Source organism: Rhipicephalus microplus, chromosome X (assembly GCF_043290135.1).
Source record: "Rhipicephalus microplus isolate Deutch F79 chromosome X, USDA_Rmic, whole genome shotgun sequence".
NCBI lineage: Eukaryota > Metazoa > Arthropoda > Arachnida > Ixodida > Ixodidae > Rhipicephalus > Rhipicephalus microplus.
Genome location: NC_134710.1, coordinates 96,507,524 through 96,529,879, shown reverse-complemented (window position 1 = coordinate 96,529,879; position 22,356 = coordinate 96,507,524). Strand labels below are relative to the sequence as shown.

At 41.0% G+C, this 22,356-nt stretch overlaps 1 protein-coding gene across 4 annotated transcripts in view; it reads right to left on the bottom strand.

Moving 5' to 3' along the window:
• Positions 1-2,666: 2,666 nt before the first annotated feature.
• LOC119176243 (carbonic anhydrase 1) overlaps positions 2,667-22,356 on the bottom strand; it is a 110,571-nt gene continuing 90,881 nt past the window's right edge. For all 4 annotated transcript variants that reach the window (XM_037427427.2, XM_075877306.1, XM_037427426.2 and 1 more), the window contains 5 exons: positions 21,092-21,210; positions 18,209-18,304; positions 14,329-14,443; positions 9,162-9,268; positions 2,667-4,242 (listed from right to left, as the gene is read on the bottom strand). In XM_037427427.2, the coding sequence (XP_037283324.2) occupies positions 4,108-4,242; positions 9,162-9,268; positions 14,329-14,443; positions 18,209-18,304; positions 21,092-21,210 (572 nt within the window). In that variant the 3' untranslated portion in view covers positions 2,667-4,107. The remainder of the gene's footprint in view (positions 4,243-9,161; positions 9,269-14,328; positions 14,444-18,208; positions 18,305-21,091; positions 21,211-22,356) is intronic.

Sequence of the window (22,356 nt, the reverse complement as noted above, 5' to 3'; positions counted from 1 at the left end):
GAATGCCACAATTGTTCAACGAGGCAGGTCGATCGCAGAAACTCCAGTAAGGCATTCGTTGCTTTTCATATTGAAGCTTGATCTTTTTGTCATTATACACGTGCTAGATGCCTAAAATAAAGATACCGAGATACATTTGTCCTTCATAAATTGTTAGTTCTAATTTTTTATTGTCTCTAATAAATCAAGAAAAATTAACCCTTGAAAAAATTCCCCTTCATTTGTCTTTGGTGTAACAGTATATTTCAGAGATACTTTTGGAAAAAAAAAAGTGTACCCCAGAATACATATGCAATAATACAATAACTCAGATACTTCTTTAGTTTTGGGGATGCTGATGCTTTGCAAAGGAATTTTCAGCGTAATATTGTGAATAATGTTGCAACACGTTACTTGCAAGTCAAGCCCGTTACTCAACTCACTAAAAAACACCACTGAATTAAGATAAAGTATACCTTTTACAAATACAATCTATTTTGCCAAGACATTATTTTGTTAATTGAACTTAAGCAACAGTAGCTTCTTACCATTAGGCTCTTTTACAAAGAGCCTGTTCAATCTAAACACAACACTTGTAAACTAGCATGACGACTGGCCGGCTGAAAAAAAATTAGATGGAGTGCTGAACTGGCCTTGAGAGACAGTAACTTTCAGTGGCAGAAGCTGACAATACTGCCCCCATAATTCTGCCGTAAGCAGCATTGTATGCTTTAAAACATAGACCATTCTGTGCATGGGGGGAACACTTTGCCGTCTTCCCGTTCAACCAGCCGGCAAAGCGGAAAAGATGGCAAAGCGCAATTAACACATCAACCATCTCAGCAAAGTAGACCACATTTGTATAATAAATGTATACGTTTTCTTAATTAGTTGTGCTTGGAGTGATTTGGGTAATATGCTTGACATGCAAGTAATGTGCACAAATAATGTGAAACATTTGCTTGGCTTTAAACAAAAGATCTTCCTTTTCCCCTTGAATACACACCAGCTCATTTTAGAAATAAAAAAAAAAGGCAACAAGATATTTATGCTTTGCACAGTATTTCAACATAATTGATAAATTGCAAAAATGTTGGCACTATCAAGATACAAATATATTTTCCAAATGCATCTAAATTCATAAATACAGATACCCAAAAGTATCTCTAAGGTATTGCAATAATCTTGTATCGTGATACTGCCCAGCCCTGTCTTGGACTAAACATAAGACAGAGGTCTCAAACATGCAGCCCAGCAACCCTTCGCTAGCTACCTGCGGCTCCCACATGACACTCTTCATCCCTTCTTTTTTTAAAAATTACTTTGGAACTGTTTGAGACAATGCTAAACGATGCTTGCATTTTTTTCGCCTATCATAACTAATGACACTTTGTTGGCCTATGATGCACAGACGTGATTGGTCTTTAGCATTTTTTTTTTAAAGCACCCTATGCGGACACTTTGTATTGAAACAGTACCATGAAACAAAAACTCAAATAGCCCAGAATCGGCATCCAAATTTTAGTCATTTCGGAGATTAGCATCAATATGTTTCTAGAATCCTGTCACCAAATCCCTTCCTAAAACGAGTCGTATATGAGAAATGGGAAAGGCCTTCTTTGAAATGGCAATGTTAGCAGACATGTTGTTTGAACCACCACCAAACTACATCCTCCCCTCTATCCACTTCTCTCTTCTTCACTGTCCCGGCCCTTTGCGGGACTAAATTTAGTGACTGTGGCCCAATAGCTGATGAAAGTTTGAGACCCCGGATATCAAAGGACACTAGGGTCTCTGATGTTGTTCTGCTCCATGTTGTGCAATCAAATCGTAAGACTACATTTCTTTACCACACCTAGTTATACTTACATTACAGCCAGATTGTGCTTTATAAAATGGTTACAGTAGAGCTGGTCAGCTGATCAACAATGATGCATAACAAACATTTACAAAATAACGCATGTCCTACTGTAGTTATCTTCGATAAGTCAAAACTGCAGTGGACTGTGTGATTGTAGATCAAGGTGAATTAAAAAAAAATCTGGCAACAAATTTATACAATAATAAGAGTGTTCTTATTTTAAGCACTTTGGTTACAATAGAACTGGTCAGCTGATCAACAATGATGCATAACAAACATTTACAAAATAACGCATGTCCTACTGTAGTTATCTTCGATAAGTCAAAACTGCAGTGGACTGTGTGGTTGTAGATCAAGGTGAATTAAAAAAAAATCTGGCATCACATTTATACAATATTAAGAGTGTTCTTAATTTGTGCACCAGCATTATTTTCTATATTCTTTCAAATATAACACCCTATAAAGATAAACGACTTCATTTGCACATGGATTCACCATCATGGTTGAATGTGCCGATAGACAAATGAAATACATATCTACCAATGCCTGTGGTAAACATCCAGTGAATTTACCTAAGCAATCCTGCAAGATTAGAACAACAATATATACGAGTGTGGGCAGCAGGACACAAACAAGGAACCTGTACCCCTACCTACTTACCTCTTTCAAGCCACACCAGCGCTCACTGCTCTCCTTGGCATGATCCAGTACAAGTTTGCAACCCCCCCCCCCCCCCCCCTCAAAAAAGCCAAACTCCTGGCAATGTCGAGGTATAGTGGTGCAATGATTTGGTCAGTGTGGAGAAAGAATTCAAGAATAACCAACCTGTATTGCAACAAGATTTTATTAGAAACTCAACAGGCAACTGCATAAAATACTTCTTGCTATTTAATAAAGGCACATGGTTAGAAAAAAAGCCTGCAGTATGCTGTCATTGTCACCTGTACCAAGATGGCAGTATGCTGCATCAAACAAAGAAGCAGTACAGAGAGTATATAATAAATGAAGGTGCATATAATCCTACAAGAAAAGATATTTTCTTCCAGCACATCGTCAGCTACTGCAAGACAGACATTTTGCTCTATGCACTGCTTACTATAGTATTAAACTCTAAAATGGCCAACACTAATACCGGTAGTTCGATGCCGTTTGATTTCTTGCTGAACATGTAAATGCAGCCTTGTACTATGGTTCCTGAAAGACATGAACCTATGCTAAAGGCTATAACATTCACTAAGACTGTTTATAAACAAGATCGTGTAATTCAGGCAAAACTTGATCACTGCTCTTTTTGACAATTCTCTGCCAATATTAATTTCTGATACAAGGGTACATATATATCTATACATATATACACATATAAAAATATGCATAGAACCTCTGAAGATGCAACAAACAATACACATAATTGTGCCAAAAGGTTTTGCATACTGATGTGCAGCCTGTAGCCGCATATGTTTAAGGGTCAGAGAAAAGCAAATGCAATAACCAGAAGAGTTAAATGTGCACGACGGCATTTTAATCTGCAACTCTGCATCTTAATCTGCAACTAGTCGATCCCACGGACCAGAAGTGCATGCATAACATGTCTACAAGAACAACTAGGTGGAAGACATGAATGTACAGGCCCAGCTTCGTTCTTTTACCATCAGTGAGCTTATTAACTGCAATTTGGGTACAAATGCAATTATCCTAACCCACACATCAACACCTTAAAGTGGACTCATTATTGCTGTTGTGCCACTGTCTGTCTTTCCTGGACTTTGAAGCTGGATGCTGTAGAACACTTAACAAATACAGAGCACTGCTTCTTAGCTTTAACAGTGCGCACACGCTGCGGTCAACAGCAGTGTTCGACTATATTTCCACTTTGACTAGATTTTGGTGGGCATACTACCTAATGACACATTTGAACAAGAAATAGACAACACAACATGATGGTCTCACAAGTCCACAATACCACCACTTCCGAGGCAAGACAGCTTACAGCAAGACCTCCTTTTTTTTTCTCTGCTACTAACTAGCCACACCAAAATTAACGCTTCTGGCACAGTCGTAATGAGTGCCTCGAGGGACATGGGGCAGATGCAAAGTCCCCAGTATTCTCCAGCATTTAACTAATAAAAATAACAATGTTACTGCTACAAACAAGGAAGCTAATTCAACAATCTAGGTATGATGTGAACTTCTGCCAGCACCAAAGAATTATTGTGAAGCTGGTGAAGAAAAGCAAAGCTGCTGAGTGAAGAACATGTTGCCAGGCACGCTTATTCAGATGGCTCACGCACCACACGATCATTCAGAGCCTGTGGAGGTCGAAAGTTCTTGAGGATTGGGCCATCAGTGGGCACCTGGGGCCCTCCTCCTTCTTTGTAAGACAACAGCTGGCGGAATGCTTCAAACTAGATGGAAAGGAAGAAGAAAGATACGTGAGAGGAAGAGAAGACTGGAAAGTTCAGAGACGGCTTGGACTTAGCATATGCAAGCCACAAGCAAGAAAAATATGTCTTTCTTTAAAACAGGGTTAGGCAACATTTTCGGTCAGAGGACCAAGTTGGATGAATATAAAACACTGAGGGGGAGGGCAGATGGTGAGTTGGGGGGGGGGGGGGAGATTTGAAGACAAAGCTTAACAGTTAAAAAAAAAATCGATAATAATTTGCAGAACTGGATTAGAAATTCTGTTCATTTTTAGCATGCAAAGTTGCAGTCAAATTAGTCATTTACAAGTGATATCCCTATTCTTGGCCAAAACTGCCATGCTTGCCTTCGAATCGGGTGGGAAGTAACAAGAGAGGGTGGAGTGAAGTGTCGTACCGAGGGCAGCAAGCGGCCCTCGGGCCACAGGCTGCCGACCCCTGGTTCAAAACATCAGAAGCTACGTAAAAAAAAACGCTTACATAGCTCTTGCACTGCATGAACACACAGGAAAAAAACAAGGAGAAACAGGATACAGTTCAGTCTCTTTTTGCTTCTTTGGTTAATATGTATTCCAACAAAGTAGGTAAAAAAAATTATGTAGAGCTCGTTCAGCACCAACATTATTTCAAGCAATAAAGGCTTTGCAGTCCTCGCACACAAATATGTTCAAACATGTAACTCAGAAGCAATATCACAGCATATGAAAAAGATCATTTACAGAGATGCTATCGAGGTCTTCCGATTTGGAGCACCTGGGAGGAGCAAAATTTTTCATTTTGGAGCACTTTGGAGCAGCGAAATTTCGCATTTGGGAGCACTCTGGAGTAGCTAACTTCACACCCTGGATTGAAAACACTATAGAAGCAAGTTGCACTTACAATCAAGGATGTGAATTACTTTCAAGCTCTTGTGAAGAGCTTGAAATATTTAGATTTATTGGAAATCTTATTGAGCCAATCATCATAGGAGCACTCCCTACTTCAATAGATGATGCAAAAATAATGACGTCATACTGGAACAACCTGTCCACCAATTATTTTCGTAGCAAATAAACAAACTACTGGTTCAATAAAATTGTACTTCATAAAATAACATTCTCATACACCTATGTGGTTATCAGCAGACATGGTAGACAAATGCAGTGATGAACAACGCTAGAGAGACACTGTCCCAACTGCATTTCCCTAAGCTGACTCCAAGAAGAAAGAGGTTCTTTTTCTTCGTGATCGATTATATTGCTTGGTAAAAGATGGCATCACTTAGCTATAAAGCCGACCTCCTCAGGCACTAACATCTCTCCGAGGCTTCTCTGTGCTGGGACTACATGATTTAACAAACTTCGTTTTCATTTTGCAGTAAAGTTTTATACAGCTAGAGCGTTCTGTCTGTACACCCAAAAACACCTAGTGTCCTCAACAAAGCTGCAAAAGAAAAAAAAACACCTCACAAGGTACCTCATGCATACGCCTAAGATGACTCAAAGGCAAAAGCCATTGTGTTTTTATTGCGATAGCAATTATATGGACATTCGCGACTGGTTTTTGCCATTGCCGTCATGTTGTGTGTAACGTCCAAATCGACAACACCATACCCCTTGCATCATGTTTTATACGTGGGTAAAAGCCCATGAGCGGGGGCAACAAGTACGGCTCAAGCAGACATAAAAAAAGCCAACCTATCTTCATTGCAAAGAGGGCACATGCGATAACATCACCCCGCATGTTAGGCCTGCCATTCAAGGAATGGGGGAGGCTGGCCCTAGAGCAGCAGCTGTAAACTTAAAGGGGGCACGATCAGTGGTGCGCACACTATTTCGGCAGACATGATTGATTGATTTGTGGGGTTTAACGTCCCAAAACCACCATATGATTATGAGAGACGCCGTAGTGGAGGGCTCCGGAAATTTCGACCACCTGGGGTTCTTTAACGTGCACCCAAATCTGAGCACACGGGCCTACAACATTTCCGCCTCCATCGGAAATGCAGCCGCCGCAGCCGGGATTCGAACCCGCGACTTGCTATTTCGGCAGACATCACGGACTGCTTGTATACCCTTTCACATATTGTATTCTCAATGTGAACAGCCTGTATGAAAAGTGCTTTGTTTTCTAGAGCAGCCATATATATAGGGGGTATGCACTGACCCTTGATTGCAAGGCAGCCACGCCATCATGCCAGCATTTTGGAGGTCCTTTCACACGTGCCGTTTGTGCGGTGCATGCATCTACGTGCAACAGGTGTTCCGGGGGTCTCTAGTCATTCAAGTTGCCGTGCGGATCTCGAGCACAGTGCAAACAGCAAGCCTTTCGCGCATGCCAAAGACTTGCTGCATGCGCTGCATTTTGAAGGTCCGAGTGTACGGACCTTCAAAATGGCAACCCAGCCACTAGTGCTCCTCGAAGATAACGCCAAGCCTTACTTAGTATAACATAAAACTTGTTGGTATTGCATACACTGCTAATGGCTTATGTGAAACTAACAAATTGTGTCTTTTAGATAATGTGTAACTCAACAGAAAGCCGGTTACAGAATTTATGACCACTTCAGGTGCTAAACCGGTTTTCGTGCTGTCAGTTATCTCAACGTGAAGCACGCATTAATAGCACAGAACGTTTCTGAACAGTCTAATGATGCCTCGAGATAGCACGTGCCAGCGACTATGCCCTTGGAGGGACACAGCTGCCCCCCCCCCCCCCCAAACAAACAAAGCAATGAACACTATACTGTGTTTTTTTTTTTTAATCACCAGACGTGTTTCAAATTAATTAATCGCCAGACGTGTTTCAAATCGCCAGACAGCAGTTTCAAATTGGGTGTTCCGACATGGCAGGGTTGTCAGCGATGGGCCCCCTATTAAAAGATGCATGTATTGAAACCGAATTGCAGCTGCTCCGACCAAGAGACATGCTTTTAGCAACGAGATGACTTAAAAAGCACGCGAAAATTTTGAATTCGGACACTAGCACTCACGAGCTCGAAAGGGTACGGTCTTTTAGGGGCATCTACTGCAACAGCGATTACAAACGCAGATGTGTGGTGGAAGGAATTAAGGAAAAGCTCTTCTGCATGAAGACCTATTATGGATAAAGTATATTTGAGAAAAAGTGTCAACGCGTTCTCACCGTTCACATGTTATTTTGTGGATGTGAAGCACAAAAAGTTGGATCGCGATGTCCACAAGTAGATGCTACAGACATCCCTGCGGCACGTGTTCAGTTATTAGTGAAAATTACTTTAAATTGCATGCAGTGCACCTCTCCAAGCGAGCTATCAGCAGTGCACCTAAAATGGACAATCTCGGCCAATGAATTGCTGCCACAGTTACACACTACCAATTGGAATAAATGTCACGAGCCCCTAGCTGTGGAGAGCTGGTTTTACCGTTGAGCTGACTTGCGCAACAGAAGTTGCGTCTGGACCAAGCCTATAGCAGCGTGGATTACTTGGGACGCAAGCGTGACCGCACTTTAGTTAGAGGAGCAATTCTAGGTCCATGGTTGTGACGTCTTGGTTGTGACATTAGTGGCCCCAAGAACAAGTTGCACATGTTTCAACGCGCTGGCGTGGCTATTGCCAGTGATAGACTCTTCAAAATCCGACTATGGCGCAGTTTGGTGTAATTTGCATTGATATTGTCAGGATGGTGCAGTAAATCCGATTTGGCACACTTTGGTGCAGTTGGTGCTAGAATGGAACCACTGCATTCATGAAGAAGCTTGAATCTAACCTCGGCACATTTTTGAATACTTTCTATGATCATGCGAAAGCAACTGCTTGTATTCTAGTAAATGATATAAAAATAATATCACTATAATTAATGGTATGCACTGCAGCAGTGTGTTTTCTTAATTCCTGAATTCTTTCTTCATGAAAAAAGTTAACATAAATTATGTACTTCCATCATTCAGAATTTGTGTTCAGGCAATGTTGTCATATGCTGGCAAGCCATTGGTAAAAACAATTTCGTGCGTTGCTACTACGAAACATTGAAATTTATTGATACTATATTAACTTACAATACATATTTATAAATCAATGGCTAAAAGTTTTCTAGTGTAGTATTAAATTATATAACAATTCAATCTATATTGATTTGAGCACCTGTTTAAATAGCTGTCGACATGCAGTACTGTTTGCAAACTAGATTTTTTTATGCATGTTTGTTAGTAGAAAATGCACAATTAGCACTGCTTGAAAAGTATTTAACGAATGCCTCACCAATGGCCATCAGCACTGCTTGCAAAGGTCATCATTTGATGCCAGCTATGAGGATTGATAATTAAACTTGGTAGGCTTTGAAGTTCTATACCTTTTCTAGGTGCACTATTCAATTGCAATGTTGGTCATTTATTTTACTTTCAGTTACAAAACAAACCAAAATCACAAAACCACCAGTTTTTTTTTTTTCTCTCTTTTACATGCAAGCTAGACTTTTTGGTTTCTAGAGCTCTGTAAATGGTAAGCTATGTGTACATCACGGTACAGGGACCCTGCTTGACATTACTAGTGTCGGCACATTAGTGAAAAATTGCTTTTTTTTGTTGTTTTTTTCGCATACACACATAGGACCCTAAAATTTCCTTCCATTAGTTAGGAACACAGCACTGATTCTGAAATTTCTTCAGAAAAAAAATCTTGTACCTGAATACACAAACCTTAAAACTTGCTCAGTAGGGTTGAGAGCTGGGCTAGTTGGTGAGATATCATTGGTGCTACTACACCATATGTTAAAATGTTAAACCTTGCTGTTTTCAAAAGGAATATCGGTAACTTACTGAAGCAGTGAAAGAAGTTTCAGTAAACTCAGAAATGAGCCTCAATTTTTTTCCATTGCGGCAGGCCCACTTTGCAGGCTTTCTAATTTCAGCCTGAAGAGAAAGTGTTGGCATAAGAAACTTGCCTGCTCCCGTGATACTTCAATGGGTTCCTTGAAGACAATCCAAGTGACACTTTCATAACAAGGTGGTGTAGTCAAGGAGCCTTCATACGTCCAGTATGAGCTGTTGGCTGTAAACAAAGTTGATTAAATTCAGATGGATTCAAATGAGAAATCAAATTTTTTAGTATAACGATTGTTATTCCCAACTGCTTGAGCAAACCACGTCATGTTACGACAAATTTGGTCTCTAAAGATAATGGTCGCTCTGGTCTACGTGCTTGAAACAAAATTACACCAACATTAACTGAACTAGATTTTCACCATTAACTGAATGGTGGAAATGAAAGTATGCATGCTAGTTAGCTCTAAGTTACTCAGTTTCAATCCATGAATACTGCACACAAACAACACACTAGTATACTGTTATGGCCATGATGAGCAAGCTGTAGCTATAAGTACTAGTTTGTGCATTTTTACTCAGAACTCAACAATAACTGAAGTAATGCTACAATTTTAAAATTCATGCTTTGCCTTGCACAATATGTCACAAGAACGAAATTTGTGCTCACATTCAAGTGTTGCACCTGACGTAATAAGAAAAATAAAGCACAAACAGCTCCTTCACTTTTTACAATATTTAGATTCCTTCATGATTGATTGATTGATATGTGGGGTTTAACATCCCAAAACCACCATATGACTATGAGAGACGCCGTAGTGGAGGGCTCCGGAAATTTTGACCGCCTGGGGTTCTTTAACGTGCGGCCAAATCTGAGCACACGGGCCTGGAATGAAATGTAGCAATGCTGCCAGTGATGCTGGCCCCATTGTGCTTTTAGTTGTTTTGTTGCCTGTGTACATGCCCGGTACGAAAGTTCTTATGCTTCCTTGCCTCGTGAGCGCACATTTTGTGTTCTTCAGCCATGAGTGACAGGGCGGACGATGTGAGAACATGGTACGATATTGCGCTGGTAATGACGTTGATCGGCTGGCGCTGGCCGGCCCGACTCGCGAGGCACGGTGTGTATGGAGGGCATCGATGTTGAGAGTAAGTGAACTCTAGCGGGCGTAAATATATGTAAACAAACACGTGTTATGAATTCGTACTACAAGGAAAGAACGTTTAATATTGCCAGAATGTATAATTCTTTCACTGCGGCCACTTAGTGCTCGAAATTTTTCTCTGACCTCTAGACTGCTGGGGACGAGAGTACCTCGTTTCGCTGCAAAGGGAGATTGTTGAACGTCGTTTGCGAAATGCTCCGTTTACCTTCGTTTGCGTAAGGGTGGCCGTGCGACACGGACCACATCTTCATTGTCGTAAGGACGAGGGAGTTAAACAGTCTTCAGGGGTGCCCGTGTGACAAGGGTATTAGCCACTAGACTACCGATTAGAGTAGACTCTCGGTAAACAGAACATGAAGGAACTAGAAAAATGTGTTCTATTTAACAGGAGTTACGTTTATTAAGAGGTGAACATAGGTGCATAATACAAGCCCAAAACCAAGCATTGCAGAGGCCATAGTTCCGTTTAACAGATTTCCATTTACTGAGAGTTTACTGTAGATTCCTTCATGCTTACATCGTACAAGCCCCAAGTATGCATAATCGTGTGATAGCTGTATAAGGGAACATCACCAGTTTAAACCAAGCATGAAAAGTAGTGCAATAACCTGGCCCAGCGCCTTTTCCATTTTTCAGTGCCCGGGCGAACGCTCTCTTCAGGCCGTCGAGCGCGTGCTCCGCCTCCGCTCGCTACTACCGCATGATGGCGCTGCGCAAGTAGACTACGGGATGCTGGCGCTGAACGAACGCGTGTATTAGGAAGCTTGCAAATTCCCGTTTTCATGCGAGTTAATTTGCAGTCATGCTTCTTGACGGCTTTCACGGATGCAGGGAGGATGAAAAGTAACACAAACATAGCGGCGCGCTGTTTTCCCCTGTCTCTGTCAGGCCGTGCTACCCGTTCGATATATGCATTCCGAGTTTTATAGCATTCGCCTTTTATTTTATTTTTCAAGCTTTTGCAACCTTATTATTTGCATGCCTCAGTATATAATACTGCTGTGTACCACTCAGCATAACTGACAGGAAAAAATCAGATTTTCTTTTTTTAACTTCTCGTAAGTCAAAAAAAAAAAAACAAAAAAAAAAAACTTGCTAGTCCCCTTATCAACTCACCCGAGACGACTTAAAGGCAAAAACTATCCTTGTTTTCTTCCGATTCAATGCACTGAATGTTTCCTACTTTCCTCTGGGATATTTCTACACGCAACATGGTTTTCTTACTGCCTCAAGGATTGGTGACAAAGCTAGCTTTCTGCCCCTCGGCTGGTTATGCACTGCCTTCATGATCGGCCAATATCAACCAAGCGAAGATGTTATATGATGCTGTCAAGTTATGTGACCTGCCGATACATCACAAACATTTATATTATGTGACATCGTATGATGAAGTTTTCAGGTAATGATGATTTCTTGCATCACTCGTGTTCATGCCACCGACTCGAAAAGAGGCCGAACGCCACCGGCGATTAGTTTTCACTTTTGATGAGGTATTTAAATCTATTGCCTTAACACACTGCACTGCTGTATATGAGTGAAATTTTAGCTTCCGCCGTTGTTCGGGGAGAGCGTGCTTGCAGTAATCGGGCACAACGATTGGTCTCCAAATAAATATTCATACCACACTCTACATTTAGCTGCCATTTACAACCAAAGTATTTAATAGCTTACGAGTAGTGGTGGCTGAAGACTACCTTTCACGTTTGGCAACACGGCAATTGGTATCACTAAACGGGAGTGCGCTGCATCTGAACAGTCAACAATTTAGTCTATCAGTAACAACACTGCCTCGCGATCACTGCCGTGTGCAACGCTAACATTACGCCCGAAGCTGAATGGGAGCCCATGGGCACCACACAGGCATTCGGCTCTATTCTTCTCGCTGCCAAATTAGGAGGCCAGAGATAAAAAGAAAGAAACAAAGCTGAGCAGCCGGATATTAAGGCCACGACAGTCCATCCACAAATACACAGACAAGCTCAAGCAACTGACCACAGGCCGCATTTTTCAAGCCTGTCACTTTGGCTCAAGTTGAGAGTCTGCATTATAATTCAGACTTAAAAAGCGCTTGTTCAAAACATAGGCAATGATCTCATAAATCGTGCTGCATATGGAGCTGTTCTAGTTTATTTCACGATACTACATTGTTTAAGCTCTAAAATGATAAAATCACCTATAATATAGTTCCTCGTTTTCTGACACTTGCTTTTTCTCGATGGCAACACATGTAATGCTTTGCGAAGGGAACGGATGACGACCCATATCCCTGGAAGCAGTCTAATGGCATTTTGTGCTATTTAACGCATGAACTCCAGGCTTGCGCATAATGTGCTTTGCCACTAGAGAGTAGCAAGCAAAAATAGAGGAGGCGCTGCCTGGCCTAATCATTGTCTTCTACCTGAACTACTGTCAGTCATCAAACATAGCCATATTCTATTCCATATCTGTGTAAACTTGCATCTATTCCTTGTTTTCAAATATTTGACAACTCAAAAATCATGTTCTTGGAAAATGTTCGCTAAATTTTGTACACAATGTTTTGTTCCAGAATTGTATTGCAACTTTTTTTAGAACTATCCAAATGACGTTCCCTTATATAGTGTTCAATTATGTTTTCTTTTCTGACAAGCTGTTCTTTTAATTTTGTACATTTTAATTTTTTTAGCTTATGGGCAGTGTGATCTGTTAACAAGGGGTTGCACTCAAACCTTATTATATACTGTATTTACTTGCGTAATGATCGCACTCGCGTAATGATCGCACGCCTAAATTTTGTCGTCTAAATTCAACTTTTTTTTTTCCCCACGTAATGATCGCACCCTGAACTTGCCGCATCGACACGTCATGTGCCAGGTCTAGCTGAACGCGCCTATCATTGTTTCTGTGATCTAACAACTTTGTATGAGCCTCATGCTTTTCATACACATATATACGATTTCGGTACAAGCCCTGTAGCAAAATTAGCGATTGCAAGTTGACATTTTATTGCATTCAATTATATTAGAATTAAGCAGTTACTTTACGAAGCCAAGAAACTGAAAATACTAAAAGAAGTGCTTACCAACCACAATAATTAAAGCACCATTTGGTCTTTTATACTTCAGCACTTGATCTGGTGTTCAAATTATCAGGATATTCTTAAATCCCTACACAAGTAACTAACACGATATGTTTAGCTACATATGAAACGCGCATTAGAAACTGGTGGTTGTTTCATACAACTTATGTTATCTCAATGGATAAACTGAATAATTCTAGACTTGAACTTGATACTACTACTGTTATACTGCTTTTCTGCACTTAAACCTTATATATTTTATTCACCTTGAAGACAAGCATCGTTGATGCTATATACAGTATAGGCTTGTTAATTAAATTTTTGGGGGGTTTGGAAGAAATGTCCAAATTAATCAAATACCAAAATATCAACACTATCCAGAAAACAAACGAATGTCTGTTAAATCAAGAAGCTTTCATTTTCTCAATGAATACATAAGCCCTGTACCTTTTTTGCATAAAAGCAGTGTAAAAGCCGTAATTTTCATCATCCTGTGACTGTGTTTTCAACGGCCATGGCACCAGACTGCCCGAAACGTTCTCTGCACCCCTCCCTTATTACATACTCTCATGCGCACGTGGTGATAGTTCTTTCGAAGGTAAAGGGACTGCCAACTGCTGCTAATGAATTTTATGCCAGCCTAGCGGCCGCAGCTGAAAGTTCTTCAATAGATTCCGCTGCGTTTGAGTTTTGTGAGATTACTCATGCGTTGCATCACGTTCAAATCAAGCTGCACAGTGCTGGATTTTCATGTGGACAACATCATGGTCACTAACTGATTAAGATAGAAATGCCAACAGAACCACATTCTTGCGGTTCTCTGTGAATGCTGTTTTCGCTCTTTTGTGTACCTTCGTGTTCAGCGCACTGCAAGAATTGTCCGAATTAACAGGGTTATGGCCAAATGAGACCTAAATATTGTGTGTTTGATGTCATCAAACAATGCATATGGTGGCTGGAATTAAGGAGTACACTTGAATTAACCAATTTCCTGAATTAAAAGAAGTCAAATTAACTAGCTTTTACTGTAGTAGTAAGTTGTCACTGCATGCAATATTTTCTTACCAGGAATCAATGAGTTGATATCAATATCTTGTTCCAGTGGGCACTTCATCCCCTTGTAAATTACTTTTGACATACAATCAGTGAGCTTTTTCAACTCCTCATGTGGCTTTCCTTCCTGCAAAGAGTTAGCAAACAATTACAGTAATAATTATGCATGTATATACTGTCACAAAAAAATTGCAGTTCAAATGCACTTGACCATAGGCTGTAGGGAAATATAATAAACATCATAGCAGCAGAGCTATCCATGCCAAGTATATATACACCTAGCTATTTTATAGCGAGAGCTACATTGGCCATATTCTCCCCGTTTCACTGTGGCTGGTGGCCGCACCGCTCAGCGCGTCATCTGACATGACGTCGGAGAAGGTGCCAGAGGAACCTCTACAACTAACTAACCATTCCCAGTGCATTCTATTTTCCTCTCTTTGACTATGTACAACTTTTGCCAGCCCTATGCAGTGCAGCAAAAGGTACTAGACAATTGAATGGAAGCTTCATGTGGTGCATAATGAGTGAGCACTGAGTCATTTTTGAAACACATTTGGCTCATCGTATTGGCACTGTCATCCTTGTAGACCAACCATTGGCCGCTTTTGCACTTGCGATTTCGCCTGGAGCACCTTGCTGACATCATGATGTCCAAAAAATCACCGAGAAAATGAGAACAGCACACATTCGCTTTTTTATTTGAGGTGCCTTCGCAGCGTGTGTTGAGCCAGCGACATTGATTGATATGTGGGGTTTAACATCCCAAAATCACCATACGCTTACAAGAGACACCATAGTAGAGGGCTCCAGAAATTCAGACCGCCTGGGGTTCTTTAACATGCACCCAAATACGAGCACACAAGCCTACAGCATTTTCTCCTCCATTGAAAACACAGCCGCCGCAGCTGGAATTCGATCCCGTGACCTACGGGTCAGCAGCCGAGTACCTTAGCCACTAGACCACCGTGGTGGGGCGAGCCAATGACATTTGACAAAGTGAATGCTTCAGCATTTTGTACACATTGAATGTGTTTAGAAGTGATATGTGCAAAACAATGTGAAAGGTGGTGTAAGAGATTGTAGCAAAGAAAGCTTGCTGTCAATTTAAATTCATAGCTCAACCACTGCCAAAATGAAAGGAAAAGTATGCCTGAAGAACAGACCATACCATCTTCGACCACCCCGAGCCCATCAACACAACCAAAGCAAAGCTCAACACTCCTAACACTCTCGCCATGAAGGTCCATCTTTCCCTGTCTTCCTCACATTGACTGCGAAAGAACTTATACCTTGCACCTCGACATCACTGTTTCTGCTTGCCCTAAAGAAGGAATTGAGTTGGCTCTGAAATGCCAGGATGCAAACTCATTACGCAAACTTTACATTCTGTATGCAATATGTTGTAATGATTGAGCTAGCTGGTGATTTTTTTGGTGACCCCCCCCCCCCCCCCAAAAAAAAAAGATAAGGAAAAGGAGATAGAGATCTATTTATTTGTGAGCATGTAAGAGTGCACAATATCCCCAATGCTATTTACCGCGTGCTTACAGGTTTTCAGAAGCCTAGAATGGGAATAACTAGGGATAAGAGTTAATGGAGAGTACCTTAGTAACCTGTGCTTCACCGATGACATTGCATTGCTGAGTAACTCAGGGGACGAATTGCAACTCATGATTATGGAGTTAGACAAGGAGAGCAGAAGGGTGGGTCTTAAAATTAATCTGCAGAAAACGAAAGTAATGTACAACAACCTCGGAAAAGAGCAGCGATTCGAGATAGGTAATAGTGAACTTCAAGTTGTCAAAGACTATGTTTACTTAGGGCAGGTAATAACCGCGGAGCCGAACCACGAGATTGAAGTAACTAGAAGAATTAGAATGGGGTGGAGCACATTTGGCAAGCACTCTCAAATTATGACAGGAAGATTGCCACTATCCCTCAAAAGGAAGGTATATAACAGCTGTATCTTGCCGGTACTTAGCTACGAAGCAGAAACCTGGAGACTTACAAAGAGGGTTCAGCTTAAATTGAGGACGACGCAGCGAGGAATGGAAAGAAAAATGGTAGGTGTAACCTTAAGAGACAAGAAGAGAGCAGAGTGGATTAGGGAACAAACTAGGGTTAAGGATATCATAGTTGAAATAAAGAGAAAATGGACATGGGCCGGGCATGTAGCACGTAGACAGGATAACTGCTGGTCATTAAGGGTAACTAACTGGATTCCCAGAGAAGGCAAGCGGGTTAGGGGGAGACAAAAAGTTAGGTGGCAGATGAGATTAAGAAGTTTGAGGGTATAAATTGGCAGCAGAAAGCACAGGACCGGGTTAATTGGCGGAACATGGGAGAGGCCTTTGTCCTGCAGTGGACGTAGTCGGGCTGATGATGATGATGAAGAGTGCATACACTAAATCTGGCCTTGGAGTTATAAGCCCGGGTCACTTGTGGCTGTGGGAACAGATATGGCATAGCCTTTCTAATCAACATCACCATATAGTGCAAAGAGGTTTGTAACAGACAGCTGGCCAATAAACTCTCACATGCGACATTAAAGCACCTCCACCATGCATAGAATAAGGAGAACAAAGTAGCTAAAGATTTTGTTCATGACAGCCATATGACACCAACAGGCACTAAAATACTAAAAATAATAAAAAATTGGGGGATTCTTAAGCTTCACCTTCAAGAGTTGAACACAATAGCGATATCCCACAAAAAACTTGCATTGCACCCACTAGTAGTCTTGGCCTTAAGGAAATAGGCGCAGTAACGCCTTTTGTAATGGGTGACTGGCTTTGAACCATAATGTCATTATGATCCCATGATCTGATGCCCAATGACAATGTACGCTTGTACTATGCATTATTACAGCAATATTTCATGTTGCATTGCAAAACATCTATACAGGACATGTGTGTTTATAAAGCATATAAAAGTTACTTTCACAGCATTTACAAGCAGAGGAAGTTATTTTCACTGTATTCACAAGCAGATGTGTGGCTGTGCAGTATAACACGCGCAATTGTCACGAAAACATCCCGGGTTCGATCTCCACTTGGAATCGGAGTTTTTTTATCATTTATTTTATTTGTTTCTTTCTGCATTTTCTATCACGCAAAAAAATGATTTTTCGCCCACAACCAACAACGCTGACACTGACGCCGGAATTTCTGCGAAACAAGCTCTTTAATGCTATTGCGTTAATATGTGGAATTTCACGTGCCAAATCCACGATATGTAAATGAGGTACACCGTAATGAAGGCCTCCAGAAATTTCAACCACCTGGTGTTTTCTAACGCTCACAGTACAAGAGCCTCCGGAATTTCGCCTGTATCAAAATGTAAGCGCAGTGGCCAGGATTGAACCCGTGACCTCCAAGTCACCAGCCGAGCACTACACCATGGCAGCTGAAGCAATTTGTAGGAGAGATAGGTGGCGTTGAATTATACATAAAAATATTAGGCAAAAAGAAAAAAAAAGAAAGTTAATAAAAAATATTATTGAGGTAGGTTGGACACTTGTGTGGTAGCCAGCTACCGAACTCGCAAAAAACAATTTCAAGACTATGATTAGTGCATGACCATGGTATCCAGTTTTCATACTTATAAAATGAAATGAAGTGGCACTCAGCACCAAAATATTCTCATTGAGTCTACAAAAATAGGACAACTACAAAGATAGCTCCTCTCATCTAAACGTCGGCCAGCTTGTCTGAGGCACTTTCACTGTTCACCCCGATTATCTCCCTACACGTTTCTATCTGTCGGCTCCCATTTTGATTTTGGAGTCTCACCGAGTCCCGTTTTTCACCAGGGAACCTTTTTCAAATTTGTTGTGAACAACATAACTTGATTTCTATTTTTAAGAGCAAACATCTGTCAAAATGCTTACCTTGAAGAAAACAGCCAACACACTTAACCCCTTGTCAGAGCAGGCAGCTTCTGATGCTCTGCTGTACATGTCCACATTGTAGTGCACCAAATGCAGCTGTGCAGAAAAACAAAACAAAAAAACAAAGGGCCATACAGTAAGAAACATTTTGCCTATAGGTGCTTATGCTATACAACTGGAAATATATTTCACTGATAAAACTTAGTGTTTAGAGTGTCCCTTTGCTCAAGGGAGGCATTATCAGCCCATCTACACTGGACTTTCAGTAAATGAAAAAAAAATTTTTTTTTACGGAACCTTAACTCTTTCGTTACCATGCCTATTCAAATCAATCACCAATGATCAACACTTCCAATTGTCGATTTTGACATGTCAAATTTGTTTCTCGTGCACCCAGCACTTTGTAGTAGTTAGCCTAGCCACTCAACTTTCAGAATCAATTTTAATTTGCCCATTTTGGCAACATAGTACTTTTGGGCGAACCAATGTGTGTGCATTGTCAGAAAAGTGCGCTAGGCTGGCAAACTTGACCAAGGTGCATGCCCCTCATGATTATGCTACAGTAACATTATTGTTCTGTAATAAAAAAAAACCTTTGCAAGCCAAATATCAAATATAGGTGTCTGCTTTGCAATTTGACTATCTTGAGCAGTAATGATTGTCAGAAGTTTACGCCAGATATTCAATAAAGAGCTGTTGCTAGAAGTCAGGGAAAACTTATTCCACAAAAATATTTCCGAAGGTCTGCCGTATGTTCAAAGTATCGAGGTGGCCTTCTCAGCCCTGTTTCCAGCAGCTTTGATTTTCCTTGTACCGTTATATCAGACACAGGGTCGCATCTAGTGTCACTAGTCGCGACCTTATGACGGCGGCGTCACGTGCGCATGGGTGAGCACCAGCACTGCAAAACATGTGCGATGCTCCAAACTGCCTAGCAATCGCACCTGACTTGAGGGAGGACGACCTTAGAGTTTCAGAATGACAGCACCTCAGCTTCAAGTTTTATGCCGACGATGTTTTGCGTCAGCCTGAGACATCCGCAGCTGTTTATGGGTTTGTTTTGTTAATGGCCTCAAGTTATCTTTTTCGTTGCAATTGGGCAGCTACTCACCTTTTTGCAGACTCTTATAGCTACTCTGGTTACGTGCGAAGTCCACACGTCACAGGGGCGCGGTGGGCTAGCATTGACTGCGGAGCTTCTCTTCATAAGAAGGCCACAAGAGCACATCTTGGCACTGACTACGGAGCAGCGCAAAATGGTTTAGAACTGCGCGCAATATTTTTTTTTCGATGTGCAGAATGCTAGAAAATATGCTTGGATGCATATATTGGAATGCCAACCTAAACGGAGTAAGCTAGGTGGCTCATGGAAAGAGGCGACGGTAGACGAAGTAGCGAAGTTCATTGGACATCTTATTTATAGAGGGATCATTCACATCATGGGCATTCATCTATATTGCAACACCTGCAGGCTCTTATCACAAGAAAACGAAAATTTGCTGAGAAAGGAAAGTGTACGAGTTCACTTGTGTCTCACGAAAAATCAGGCAGTGCTTCACCGCATTGGACGAGCTATCAAGCAGCACCTCGGTTCCGATTCTCTTTGTCTATGTAGATATAAACATATTGTACAGGATCTATTTTTTATACTGTTCCTGGGCCATTTATCTTTAAATTTACATTTTGAATTTTTTGTTTTGAATATTTCAGGGGCCAAGCTCCTTAAGCCATGGGTCATGCGTCCTCGATGTATGTACTAGTAGTAGTAGGTAGCCACCGCTCTTTTAGTCCTTGGAATGTCTGTTGGATGACGGTACTTGTATATGATGAATATATGATGAAAAGATGCGAGATGGCGGTACTTAGAGTGTTCACTAGATAGATGGACAGCTGGACAGACAGACAGACAGACACAGTCAGGGAACGGACGATTCACAGTTTACCAATAAAACCCTCTGAAGCTTCACCCCACTCGTCATTCACTCTGTGGATATGCTGTGATTTATTTGCACATATGGTGTTTTTTATTGCACTGTTTACCAGCTGGCAACCAAAAATTTCACACTTTTCACAGTTTTATTCATTCCTAAATATTGTTGTAGCTCTAGAACATATATATTTTGGAAAGAGCATTTCATTGTACAAAATTTGGTATGCTGCGCATGCTGGAGTACTTTTCAAACTGGCAAAAACGATTTTCTCGAGACATATGAAAAACAACCATTTTCGTGCGGTAACAAAAGAGTTAAAAGGAAGAACTGCCTGAAGTATGGTTGCTTTTATACTATGAAATTCTGCACCTCTCTTCACCCGCCAGTAAAAAGTACACCTGTTAAATGGAACATATTTACCTGCTTCCTCCAGGTTCTGTTTAACGAGAGTGTTCTGCACATCATGGGTGCCTTGCTTACTTATGTATTGGGGAAGGCTGCACACATACTGTTGATCACCAGGCAAGGGGGTGACCACCATCCTCCCTTAGTTTTTGTAAAGGGCCCTAGCACATCCCTGCTCCTCTCTGAGCCTCTTCATGTATTGGGGAAGGCTGCACACATACTGTTGATCACCAGGCAAGGGGGTGACCACCATCCCCCTTAGTTTTTGTGGAGGGCCCTAGCACATCCCTGCTCCTCTCTGAGCCTCTTCCCGAGAGCCCTGAAATACTCTTCTCCCTTAATTTGTCAAGAAAATCTGGTGAGAAAACATCCTGACAATTTACTACATTGAAACTTTTCAGTATTGAAATTGGAGTGAGGACTACAACTGAGGGCATTGCATTTCTTTTAGCCACAAGAGATCTAGTGCAATATAATAGAGTAAAATATTTAAAAAAATAGATATTGGATGTCGATTTGCTGCAAATGATCACAGCCAAACGCTCACCTCGCCTGCATAGTGTTCTCCATCAATGGTGTGCTCACTGCCAGTCTCGCTGCAGGTGCCCCAGTGACTGTGGAACTGCACCATCTGATAGTTGTGATGAAGAGGTCCTCCACGGATGTCTGAAATTTAAAGCTTTAGTATAAGAAATGGAAGACATTTTACAGGCTTACACATAAAATATCTTCAAAGAAAAGCACACCAATACATACTAACAAAGTAGACTGAATTGAAAGACTGCTCTTTGGGCAGAAGCTACACAACAAAAGCATTAACAAAAACAAGACCTTGCATGTACTTAGTAAACTAACTGGTTTATGATTTCCTGAAGTAAAAATATTCAGTGTATGAAAGAGATGCAGTTAGGTGTGTGTTGATCAGAATTGCATGAAATGTGTTGTACTGCTGCAATAAGGACACCTGTCAGCAGCATTATATTTTCTATGTTTAGGTGATGCTTACACTAGTAAAGGATGAAAATTTCCATCATATTCATATATGCATATATAAATCTTCAGCACAACATTACAACTGAAAAATCCAAAGAATCTACATTTCCCAAAGGCATGGGATGCAGCCTTGCATTGGTAGACAAGTTGAGGTCTTCAAACAGTACTGAAAGCACCTGACCAAGTCTTATTAAAAATTATTTTGATGAAATGGAAGTTATAAAGTGTACCAAGTGAGTGATTTAACGTGGGAGATTGTCAAGCAGATGTGCTAATAGCAGAGAATGAGAGAAATGACACAATGAGAACCACTGGCATGCGATTGCATGATCTTTATCAAAAAGGAATCTTGTCGAAGAAATCATAGCAACTCATCTTTCTTTACTTTCTCCCACAGAGGGTCGAAAAGCTCATATCATTTAAATACCTTAAAGGGAAACTAAAGAGGTTAAAAATTTTTCACGTATTAGTAAAGTACGGTTTTGCGATCCACAAAACACCACTCTTACTATGATGCAATGCATAGGAAAATAGAAAAGGCGCGGAAAGAAAATACAGGTGGAGATGCCACCTTAAGGTTCCCACAGAGAAAACCCGATTTCAAAAATTTTGAAGGAATCTACCGAGTCTTACCTAGCTTCTAATCAATAAAAAGGAAGTACACTGTCACCTGTGGGTGCCACAGACCTAGCATACGAAGTTTCAAAAAATTTCTATAATAATAATATTAGTAATTATTAGGGTTTAACATCCCAAAACTATCATATCGATATGAGACACCGTAGTTGAAGACTGGAAATTTCGACCACCTGGAATTCT